At 36.8% G+C, this 12,807-nt stretch overlaps 1 protein-coding gene across 5 annotated transcripts in view; it reads right to left on the bottom strand.

Moving 5' to 3' along the window:
- The window catches only part of EVI5 (ecotropic viral integration site 5), a 70,953-nt gene that overhangs the window by 14,418 nt on the left and 43,728 nt on the right, over positions 1-12,807 (bottom strand). For all 5 annotated transcript variants that reach the window (XM_036387425.2, XM_036387427.2, XM_036387422.2 and 2 more), the window contains one exon: positions 4,391-4,486. In XM_036387425.2, the coding sequence (XP_036243318.1) occupies positions 4,391-4,486 (96 nt within the window). The remainder of the gene's footprint in view (positions 1-4,390; positions 4,487-12,807) is intronic.

Genomic DNA, 12,807 nt, shown 5'->3' with positions numbered 1-12,807 from the left:
GAAAGCTCTCAAAGAAGTTTACATCATGATATCATGTTTGTCATGATCCTTGATCATTTCAGATTTTCACAATACTTTCAGCCTTCAACAATAAAGTCGTAAGTCACAACCACTTAACAACTTGGTGCCAAATAAATCACAAACTTAGCCAATAAGGAGGAAAGGAAGTACAGCACTTAACATACATGACTGATCACAGGATTAGCTACTGGCTAACTAGAAACACTTCAATCTGAGTGTCCTTTCAGTATGCATCAGCTGTTCTTTGAATAATGATAGGTTGTGTAAGAGATTACAGGATAGCTGTCAGTAGCTTTCTAGGGAATGAGTATAACACCAGGTATGTTTACTAATTCAAAATGCAAGTAAGTAATAATTGATCTACATGTACTTGATTTCTGAGTTGAGTTATGGTTGCACTGAGGAATTTAAGAATTAATGCACTATTTTACATAACATTACAAATTATACTTAACATTTATATTCTAACCCATATTTGGTTGTTCAAATCAGTGCAAAGAAAGAGGTGCATGTAAACAGATTTAAGACAATGTGCATAGAACCATAGAATTGTAAAGGTTGGAAAAGGCCTCTACAGAGTCCAACCATTAACTTAACACTGCAGTGCTCATCAGTAAAGCAGAAGTTTACAGAAATCTAGAGCCTAGTAGAGCAGAAGTTGACAACTTCTGGTTATAATGTTCTCAAAGCTCCAAATTTTGTCTGTTCTCCTCAAGTGTTCATACTTACTCTGAAGTAGTTAATATTCAACTCAGATTACCATGCTACAGAAATCCTCTGGTTTGATAAAAAAGGAATCAGGCAGGCAGCTTGTTAGAACAAGACAAAAATCCAATAATTCCATTTATAGTAATTTTACAGTGTTTGAAATGACAGTGAATTTACAGTGTTAAATTTACAGTAATTTTACGGTAAGAAAAAAGGCATCTCTTTCTATTTAATTACCCCGTACATTTAATACCAGTGTGGCTCATGGGTTCAGGTTTGGGTGCCATACTACCAATTTCCAGTACGTGTAGTTTTATTCAGAAACAGGAACACAACTTGAATTTACTGCAAATAAGTCGTCTTATAATATTATTTGAAGACGACTGTAGCATTACTATTCCTAGGTGAGTAGTAAAAGCAGCTGAAATTTATCCTTTTGGCTGCAAGCTGCATTATTCTTCAGAAGCATGCAAAATTTTGAGGGCAGGAAAGGTGACCAAAATTAATTTGATTTTTCAGAAGTTTTGTTTATACTTACAAAAACTTCCAAGCAATTGCACTTTGTAATCTGAATCCCTTGATTAATCATTTGATACAACATGCAGAGTTCCAACACATAGCTGATTTAGGTGATCACACTGGGATGAGAGAAATATCTGAATACTAAGGGCCAAACTTTTCTCACCCTGAAAGTTGAGAGGTAGTACAGCAGCAGCTTGATGCACCTGTACCATAGCAAACTCCCACTCCCAACCCACCTTTTAGTGAAGAATTCACCTTTAGACACTGCTCAGTAATAGTGACTCTCTGCTGTCCTTATTGGTGTTCCTCACTGATATTCCAGATTTCCCTGTGCCTGGCTACTAGCCTGGCTTGCAAACACTGATGGAACAGGAGACCTTTCACAAGAATTCTGCAATTAGGATGGACCATGTTGTTGCCAAAACTTGGTATCATTGCCATCTGATGGATGATATTACAGAATAGAATTAAAGTATTTAGCTCCTCCAGGCTCCACTGACACAGAAACATTTACATTCATACTGCTGGCCAAAGGCACGAAATAGTGTTTATCCATAGGCCAGAATATGGACTTAGCAGTTACTTGTATTCAATAAAGAATTTGGTCATTATTTTATTCCATCTTTCAGATGGAGAACCTGCAACTTTTTTGGTGTAAAAATCTGTAAAAATGCAGTGCTGGAGAGGGAAAAAAGTTAAATATGCAGAATCAACACCGATGGCCATGCCAAGACATTTCACCTTGTTTCACACATATCCGTCCCACCCCTACCTTCAGTTATAAGTTTTGCTTTAATTACCATTTGCATTTATGTGCAGTTTAAAGTTCCACAATTACAATGTATTAGAAGGTAACCATACAGTCACCAAGAGCTCTGTTCCTTTTCCAGTGCCTTTTACAAGGTAACCAGTTGGAGATTGTGGTCAGCATGTCACATACACCATCACCCTATCTTCAGGAAGATGCATTTGCAAATGTGTAACGTTTCTTTTAGCTTTTGCAGAAGTAGAATCAGAAAGCAGCTAGCCAAAAAACAAAGAGCATGGCCATTAATGGATGTATGCATGAGGACACATCAGTGCAGATGTAAGGAAGTTGTTTATTTAACTAGCATTGAATGAATTATACTTCTAACATTTAGCAGTTGAGAGCAAACATTTTTGCCTCTTCCTGTTGCCATTTTCTTCAGATTTTGCTTTTTGAGGAAATACTGCTTTCCCTCTTAAGATTTGATTTAAAAACTAGACAAATAAATAGGGGGAAACAGTAAAGGGGAAAGGGAAAAATAAGTCATTAGTAAACAAAGACTTCCAGGCCTGAATATAGTCTGTGTAAAAAGCATGCAGAATGCTGCCAAGGTAGCACATGTCTATTACATACAGAGTTTCATGAAATCATAGAATGACTAGTCAGAAAATATCTGTGAACTCATCAAGTCAAACCATTTCTTCTTACTGTTCCTATATATCCTGGAAAGGCTTCCTTCCTATAGCATTTATCTAGCTTGGAAATTAAAAATTTAGCCACTACAAAGCACATATCTGGGAAGATGAGTGCTCTTCTACATGAAATTACTCAAAATCTGCTATTGTTGAAATTCATGTTCTTCACAGCATTGCCTTTCTGCCAAATTGAAATGCTGATAAAGATTTGACTAGAATGAACTGAAGCAGGAAATCACTGGTCTTACTTAGAATTATCATTATTCTGTGAGCTTATGAACATCTTCTCTCATCTTCTTCCCAACCTGTTCACATTAACTTATACACATTTAAAGATGTACAATATTGCCTGCCTTCATGACAATTCAGTTGCTCAGCCAGGCATGTAACAGTTGATTGTATAGAGAAAATTATGCAGCAGCTTTCCAAGAATAATTCTACTTTTCCCACAAAGCAGTGTTTCTTACCTTTTAAACCTACAGTGAGCAGAGGAAAAAGTCAGTACAGTGCCTTATTTTGGTCCTAATGCAAAAATACACTAAATATCTGGCTTTCTGGGAATTCTTCAAGCAAGCAACAAAGAAAACTAATTAGAGTACTTTAATGGAGAAAGCCAGGTTATTGATTTTTAAATCTGTTTTTAAGTGAGCTTAATGATTAGTAAAGGTGCTGGACTGCTGACCCTAGAGACTATCCCTATATCTATAGCATAGTGATCTATAGCAGAGACAACATTCCAAGATCCTCAACTGTGTTATAAGTCTCAAGGGATTGATCCTAAAAGCTTGGATCTACTCAGATTGTTATGAAAACACTATCTACACTTAAAGAAAAGATGTGTTTATTTAATAAAGCAAAAGGCAACAAACAATTAGGTTGAATTGCTTTTCAATCCTATGGTTTTAAGCAACATTCTCAGAGCTGGGTATGAAAAGGCTAGAAAGAGACTCTAGTGCAAAGATGAGCAGGCATTTTGCACACGATGGAGTATTGGGCAAAGACATTTCTTCACAACGCAGCATGAACTGAAATGAGCCAGTGCGCACAGGAGTTACACAAGCCATTTCGGTTTCAAGACCTTCTGATCTTTTTAACTAACAGAAAGTTACTACAACTATTGGAGCAAGGAAGTTTGAAGACAGACATTTCATAGATTGAAGGTTTTGGCAGTTTAAAAGTTAAAAATCTGTTAACTGATATTAAGCAAGCATCCTTTTTTTTTTAAGCAATCTCAGTATACTACCACATAAAATTCGTCCTTGCAACAGCAAGAACCAGAAAATTTAGGTATGAATTCTTCTACTTGCACAAGTGAGGTTTAGTTTCTAACTATAGTGGCCTTAACAGTTGTAGCAAATAAAGACATCAAGGGGCTTATTTTCATATATGCAGTTCCAAATGGAGTAAATGCAGCATGAATATGATCAATTCATGAAATTAAGGAAAAAAGTCAAGATGGAACATAAATGCCAATCTCATTTAATGTCAACTCACTAAACTAATCACTGTTTTGTTCTCTTACATTCAAGATAAAGGCAAGATTCATGTATGAGAGTTTTATTGCATTAATTTAAAATAATGTACTTCAGCAAAAACAGGTACTGAAGATGTAATAACTATTAAATAAGCAAAACCTGCCACAGGTGAAAGGACAAATGGTACAAGTGATCAGAGACTGTAGTATAGTATCACTCACCTCATGATGCAGCTCAGCTATCTGATCTTTCAGTTCTCTGATGTACTGGTTAGAATCAGATTTATTAAGCTGCCCTTGAATTTTTCCTTCTTCTTTCTGTTTTGGTTAAAAAAAAAAGGAATAATTCAAATTATTCAAAGATCTACTATATTATAAATCTTATTTTAACTGTCTGCATATTTTTGTCAGGAACAGAAGCTATTCCCACCAGCTATAACACCCAGCACTTTCATTTGGTTGAAGTTACAGCAGGTATCTAGACATGACAGTGGCTCAGACCAAGCTGACTCTCAATACTACAAGGCAGGATTCTATGGAGGAGCAGGAAGAATTAACAGCTTCACAGGTGGAATCCACATCCTATGCACATGAGATTGCATTTTAGTAAACCACTGCCACAGAACACTGTCAATACATGGAACATAGCGTATTTTAATTTCACTGAAGTTGACATTTAGCAACAAGACATTTTCTTCTGTCTCCAATTAAACAAAACAATTCTTTCCTTGCATTGTGGGACATGCACTGAGAAACACTATATAAGACAAGCTTCTTTTGTCCTGTAAGAAGAATTATAACATCCAAAATATTGTGGTATTTGTCATGTAGGAGTTCCAGAGTACAAATGAATGTCCCCGAAAACCAATGCTTCAAGAGGCATACAGAAAAGCTGGCAAGTAAAAAACAAAAACAGAAACAATAGATTAAGATTAATATGATGTTTCCCTCATTTGTCAATCAAATGCAGCTCCTACATTTCAGGATGCTTGAAAAGGTTTCACTTGCACTGAATGCCTGCAGCACTGGTTTCCATCTTGTCCCTAAAGGGAATCCTGATGTGACTGGACCAAACCTGGCAGATCTCAGATAAATAGTCACCCTGATGAGGAATGCACTCCATGTCTTCTACTTCCTACTAATAAAATGCAGAACAACTCTGCTCTTGCCTTTTTCTAGCTAAATAATTTCTGAAGCAGCCACCAGCTCTAGAGAATGCAAGCATCTTGGTTTTATAAAACCGTTTACCTTGACTGTAAATCACATACGAGCAATATATTACAGAAACACAAATATAATGGGAATATCTTGTTTTTCTACCTATAGCTCATTTTGCTGAAGTTTTAATTACATTTGAAGAAAGCAAACAGTTTACTTCAACAGTCAAATTTAAAGTCATTAGCAAAGAGAGGTTAAATACCTTTTAGAATGAAAAGTATTAACTGTTCATCAAAGGATAAGACAAAAAGCTCTAATGGAGACGGTCCTTTAAAACATCCCTCTGAAATATAAACCCTAGGACAAAACTAGGAGAGATAACATGGTACCTTCCAAACCCTTTTGCTGGATGAAGAGAACAATCTAGAACACTGTCAGTATTGGCAATATTGAAGCAATACCTCTTTTTTTCAGACTTTTTTTTTCTTGCAGTGAGGTATGCATTACAAAATTACTCAAAAAATAATTTTGTCATAATCACTATTAATTCCCACAATCTGTAACAAGAACAAGATCTTTAATGCCTATTTCCATACTGAACCTAATTTCCAAGGTAACCTATAGCCAAATTCAGACACGTACAGAAAAGTAGCATTAATATTAACAATAGTTCCTGTCCTAAATTGATAAAAAAAACCCCCAAATGCGGTGTAACCCCATCATCTCTCTCTACGAGAATGACTACTGGCCTATGAAACAAAAGCAGCATAACCTGCAAACTAAAAATACATCAGCATATGAAAAAATCTTCCTTGCTGTCAAACACTAAGATTCCACACAATCTGATTCCACACACCTGATCATCTCTTGAGGTAGCAGGAATATATGGAAGAAATTATTAAGTCCTCTCCCTCTGTTTGAAACCTTGACTTTCCCATTTAAGCCTCTTACTCTATGGACTCTACTATGTCACTACACACTCTCCCATCAAAATGCAACAGTGAAGCATAGTTTTAGCAGAAGTAGAAGAGAGGTGCCATAGCCCTTCTAAAACAGAAGTGTAATAAACAGCTGAGCTTATGTAGAAACTGGGTGCACAAGGGGCTGTGAAACAGTCACTGCCAAGGTCAGTCTGTATAAACTAACAGCAGAAGCAGGAACATTTAGCAGGTTGGGTTTGGCACACAAACAGCTGAAAGCTGTTTGCACATATCATATGGGAATTCCACACTTCCATTACACTTAAGTGGTGTTATGGTTACTTTTTATTCTAGGAATAACACTGTAAAGTCAATACAGATATTACAGAATAATTGTGTGTATTTGCTCACGGAAGAGCTGACTGTAGCTACAGTCAGTTAGAGCTGAAAGAAAGGCATAAGCCTGGCTTGAAAGATGGCCATTATTACTGAAAGGCAAGTAAGTTTCAGTTTTCCTTTCAGAACTACAGATTTTGTAGAGCTAGCAATTCACCAAAAAAAACCCCAAAAACCTAACCCTGCATTTTCTACAAACATACTTCTAAAAAGGTCATGCTGTAACTTCCTCTTGCAACATTCAAAATGTAAGTGATCATAAGCTGATCCTTTTAACTTGCTGATAAAAAATCATCTTCCTAATTAAATAATCCCGTGTTCTGTGGGCTACCAGTCTGTCTACAGTGGATAAATTGGAAGGATGACATAGAAAAAAAATTACTACAAGGTATCAGTCTTCTTTAGAGCTGCTGCTCATCCCTGACCAACAGAAAAGTATAGTCTACTAAGTTGATCATTGTCTTTTAACGATTCTTATGCAAGTGTGGTAGCAAACCACTAGAAAACATGCAGGAGTCAGACACCACAGCATTAAAATATATTTTAATTTCTATCAAAATAATCTAATTTAACGAATAAGTAATAAGTAGACAGCTGAAAGCTTACTTTTATCTAATGAACAAAAAAGTCCTTCACAATTTTATCTGCCGTATTATGATTTTTAAGTTACCTAATATTCTTTAATACTGTGAAATGAGACTGATATTTCTCTTCAATACATACATTTTTATACAAGTACAAAGTATTACCATGATCTTCCAAAAATTGTTTCACCTTCCAGTGACATTTCATGTTAGAACGTAATCTGAACTTAATGCAAATAATTCCCACCTTCTGATGAGCATTCATTAATCAAAGGTAAATTTGAATGTGAGGAACTTAAATTTGGTAGTAATATTCTTTAACAGTAGTTTTTCATTCAGGGAGCTTGACACCACCACCCCTCAGCTTCCTTGTCTCTGAACTAAGTTGAGCCCAAAATCCTTTGCCACTCTTCACAGGACTTTCTTTTCAGCTCTTTCACCAGCTTTATTACCCTCTGAACATATTCAAGGACCTTCACATCCTTCTGAAATAGTGGAGCCCAGGACTGCACACAGTAGTCAAGGTGAAGCCATACTACCAGTTACTACACAGTTGCACTGACATAAGAAAAGTTACATTGCTTTCAGGCAGCTTAATTTCATTTAATGCTTCCTATTGTGGCATTTACTTTAGTAGGAACAGGACATTTAACTCTGCATTGCTTGTATACTGTGCTTGAATAGTTTTGGACTACTGTGCTTGAGCAGCTCTGTACTTCTGAGGAAAGCACTCAAATCAACAGTAAGGGTTCAAAACTGAATGTTAAGGCTCCACTTGCAATTTAGAAGTCTTTAAGGTCTGAAGGTCACACCTTTTAAAAGAGAATAGCATAAGTAATTAGTAATCTCCATGTTAAATTGTTTAAATCTAGTTATTCACATAGGATGTGGGTTGCTGGCTCGGTTTTTTGGTGGTTGAGGGTGAGGGGGAGCACTGTTATAACAAGTCTGTGATATTTGGAGAAGTCACAACACAAAAACTAGCTGGTTGCTAGACAAATCATAGTAATTTTATATGTAAAATTAATATACAAGAAAAAAATCAGAGAACACATAAATAAGCAAAGTGTGCGTATTATCAGAATTGCAAAATAATGAAAGCTAGTCAATTCTAAAATGTAGGAATTTGTTTAAAACCTCCTGCAGTCACATGTGAACGAATCTCTACACCCACACCCCCGGCGTACTGCGTCTGCGTACTGGCACCACTGCAGTGCCCATCTCCTCCTCCTTCCCAGAAGGATTTTTAGAACAGCAATGCCAACTGGTGTTACACTGTATTTAAAGATGCATCATCTTGATTTCACTGCTTTTGAAGATTTTTAACTTCTCCTTTTTAGTCTCTTCTGACAGACCAGCTCCAACAGCAGCACCAGAGTTAGAAATCTTTATCAGGGTAACAAACACCCTCGTGGCAGCCATCACCTCCACCCCAGGGACAGGCACTTGTAGCAGTGTACTCAGCCAATCCACAGTCCAACCCCCTGCCCCAGGGGGTATATAGTGTATATAGTGGGAGTAGCACGGGCAGCCAAGCAGGAAATGAGCTCTATAGATCAAAAAACCCGCTGCTAAAACAGAACTCAGGCCCCTTCACAGTTTTGGAAGCTCTCACCTCTCTCATCCTGCTGTGAAGTAGTAGAGTGACTGTACTTGTGTGCATACCAAGAGTTACACTGAGAGCTCCTGAGAAGAAAAATCTACACTCCAAAAATTTTCTCCTTAAAATGAGAAAAAATTCTGTCTACCAAAAACTATCAGCTGAGAATCATGGTTTTCATATCACACGTAAATGCTCTTTTGTCTGGCTTTCTAAGAAAAAAGCATCTTGCCAAGAAGCAACAGCTAGTCTCAAAAAGCCACCTGATGCTACTGAGAACTCCTGAACATACAGAGACCTTTCAAATTCATTTAGCATCAGGCCAGGATGTATAGCTGGCAATACAAGAGTGCAGGGACAGACTGCTTAAAAAAATGCTGATTTAAAATACCTGAAACCATTCAGGCCTCCCAAAATCAAGTTTAGTACTCATAATAAAAAAGGGTTTATACAACAAATAAATAAATCACGAGAAAGCATCTGAAAAACACTGGAGGCCTTAAGCTGGCTTTTGCTGCTTAATCAAAGTTTAAGACACAGAAGATCAGTGTAATCAAATTCCAGTTGCAGGTGTTTCATCCCAAGAGGAGTACAACTTTTGTAAAACACTCAATTATCACATTGGATAGGAAAGGAAATACACATCAATAAGAAAATAATCTGTTTTAAATAATAGGAAAACATCTAGGGTTGTTTTCATTTTAATAACTGTGAACTTAAAATCACAGAAAAAAAAATTTACATAGGCAGTCAACTCCAGGCACACTAGACAACTGTCTGTTCCTTAGATAACATCTTTACCAAAAATGACTGGAAGAAAGGATGTTTCCCTAACACCCTTAACTTGATCTTTTCTGACTTAGAAATATTTACTTGGTAACAACTTGCCTCAGCCTCTTTTCAGGAGAGGCTTTAAAATTCTTACTTTGTAGCAAAAGACAAAAGACACTGCATTAAAAATGTAAATTAAGTATATTCAGAAGGGTAGATGTGGTAACTAGTGTCCTTTCAGTGACTTTACAGTGACTCATTCTAGACTTTCAAAAAACACATCACTAACATCACACACCACTATTGATAAGAGTAAAAAAAGGGTTTCCTGTAATTTGAAAGATGGAAACAATTTCTTTACTGAACAGTCAGTACTTGGAAAAGTTATTAAACAGAGGTCACAAAAAGGCTTCATTCTAAAGAAATAGTGCTAAAAGTTTAAGCTGTGGAGAGATTAGTAGCACAATCATGGATTTCCTTTACAGTTGTTCTCAAAGCTGCTTTGACCGGGTTAGAGATAGGGTAAATGTGACAAAATTCTCTGAATCTGCCAGGAAACACAGCAGGAAGAAGTGATGCTACAGTCTGTCCAGATCAACCTAACCAAAAGAAGAATTAATTCTTATGGATATTTTTTGCTTTAAGATTACTCAGATGTAAAACTAGTTTTTCATATTACAAGCGTGCTCTATATTGCTCAACTCAACCCAGCCATGGGTAATTTAAGAGGATACTACAGTCACCAGCCTGCATAGAAATGGAGGGACAGGAATTAAGCTGCCAAGGAGAGGCTACAGCTGCCCCACTCTGCTTCCTCAACCTGCCTACACTTCCACTGGCCTACTGCTCCTCACCCTAGGCAGCTGAGTGACTGCAGCTTGTAACTGATTTAACCTTGCCTGAATTTTTCTGTTCTTCTTTCAATTACTTATTTGTCAGAAAAAACTTAAAAAATCAAAACAACATCAGTGGACCAGCAGGGCTGCCCATATGCAACCAGAAGGAACTATGTATGCTCATTTCAGAGATCTTGGAGCCCTTTCCTAAGGCAGCTACAAGAGAGCTGCAGAGGAAGTTTTGACAAGGGCATGTGCTCACAGGACAATAGGGAATGGCTTTAAACTGAAAGTGAGTACATTGAGATTGGATATTAGGAAGAAATTCTCTAGTGTGAAGATGGTGAAGCAACCTGGTCTAGGGAAAGCTGTCCTGCCCATGGCAGGCAGGCTGGAAAAAGATCTTCAAGACTGCTTGCAATCCAAGCCATTCTGTGATTCTATGTTTACCTCCCAAACATAAGCTGAACTTGGCAAGTGAGAGAAAAATAAAGACATGATAGAGGAGTAAACAAATGCTGACAAAGTAAACCTTTGTTTCCACGTAACAGGGCTGTAACATCAGGGTTTTTCTTTGTCACTTCCGGGGCTTAGGTACGTGCAACATAAGTTAAACTTCAGTTATACTTCAATTCCATGCTATTTTTGCATGGAAAGTCTAAAGAAAAACCTAGAATATCCATCATGTATTGGGCAACTGATTGCATTTTAATATACTTACACAAAAGTTTAAAAGGTCAGCATCATGAACTGAATGCTCAAACAAGACAAGGTGACATTTAGAATATATTAAGAAATAACTTCTTAACAACATAATAAACTGACAACTTGTTGCAGAATTACATCTGTTATTGAATGATAGTTCACTCTCCATCCCTGTCATTATTACTAACCAAAACTAAGAGTGACCCAGAAACTGTGATTTAAATCTAGCATGTGTGTGTGTGATGTCAGATCAGTTCTTATGTGGGAGTAGTGATACTCTGCATTATAAATTTAACATCACTGTCTTGCACCTACACCTACATAAACTTTTAAAAGAAAACCTTGCAATTTAAGTTAAGTGTTGCTATGGTCCATGTGGACCTGGCAATGAATCCCTCGAACTTCTTAGAAAAGCACCACCCCCCTCAAAAAAAAAAAAAGGGAAGGTTATGTGGTAGGTTAACTTCCTCCCTTCATTTTTATCAGCTTTGAAACAGCTTGACAAGCAGACCTATTTGTGATGCACTGTGCATCTGTACTTTAATCCTGGTGCCTATTCTCCAAGACTGGCTAAATGTATTTCTGGTAATAAATATTGCATTTCAAGCATTAAGGCAAGTTCTGATTAAAAGGGCCTCTGCTCCCCACATCAGGTGACAGCAATTACAGCTGTCACCTGATCACAAGCTGAACAGAAGAGAGTGGGAGGCAGCTCTTTCTCCAGTGATGAAGAAGTTATCTAAATTTTCAATTTCCTTTAAAATTCACTTTTGTTTAAACCCTGTTACCAATTGCATGTTTTATGGTTGACAAGCTTTGGGAATTCAGGAGTTCCAACTCCATTATTACATTTCTTTTGGTGCAGGTGTTTCAAAGGCTTTTGAGCATGAGTACCCAAAAAGGAAGTTTTGATCATAAGTTTCATATTTGCTGGCAAAACACACTGGTGAAAAATATCTGCTTAGATTTTAAAAAAAACCCAGACATCTACCACAGTTCAATAAAAGCAGTTCAAGTAGTCAAAAATAAATAAATTAACATTAGCAGAACTTAAATTATTTGTTTTAAATACTATAAAGTTCACACCTAAAATCTGTATTTCACAATTGAAGAAACTATCTTTCCTGCTAGTGTAAGTTTGAGATCAGATGTTCACCAAAAACCTAACAGTGCAAACTCATCAAATGAACGTGAACCTCAGCCACAAAATTACTTCATACTCCACACTGTATACAGAGAAAGCCCAGCCATTCTCACTTTTGTGAAGAAAATCAAGAATTTTACTGAGATCAAACTCAAGAAATCATTAGCAGGTGATAATCTGAGAATACCATAAAGATTGGGACTTGAAGTGCACTTTGGAAGGAAACAAAAAACCTAGAATAATAAAAAATATTACTAAAAACTGCATTGTGCAAAGTAGTACTTGTGAAAAGGAAGGAGAGATGATGTGGATAAACAACCGAACCTGAGAGAGTGCAATGTAATGACAAAACAGTAACAGTGTGATCTTTGGATGTATTAGCTGGAGTCATAAAATAGATTACATTCCTGCAGTTCTTTCTGTCTCATGACAAGGTATAAAAATCCACATGCAATTCTGGGATCCCTAAGTTCAGCAGAAATATGGAATGGGAATAGGAGAGAGCAATAAAATGATGGAGCATGG

Source organism: Molothrus ater, chromosome 9, assembly GCF_012460135.2.
Source record: "Molothrus ater isolate BHLD 08-10-18 breed brown headed cowbird chromosome 9, BPBGC_Mater_1.1, whole genome shotgun sequence".
Lineage (NCBI taxonomy): Eukaryota > Metazoa > Chordata > Aves > Passeriformes > Icteridae > Molothrus > Molothrus ater.
Note: the sequence above shows the minus strand (reverse complement) of the source record. Positions and strands in the feature narration are given on the sequence as shown.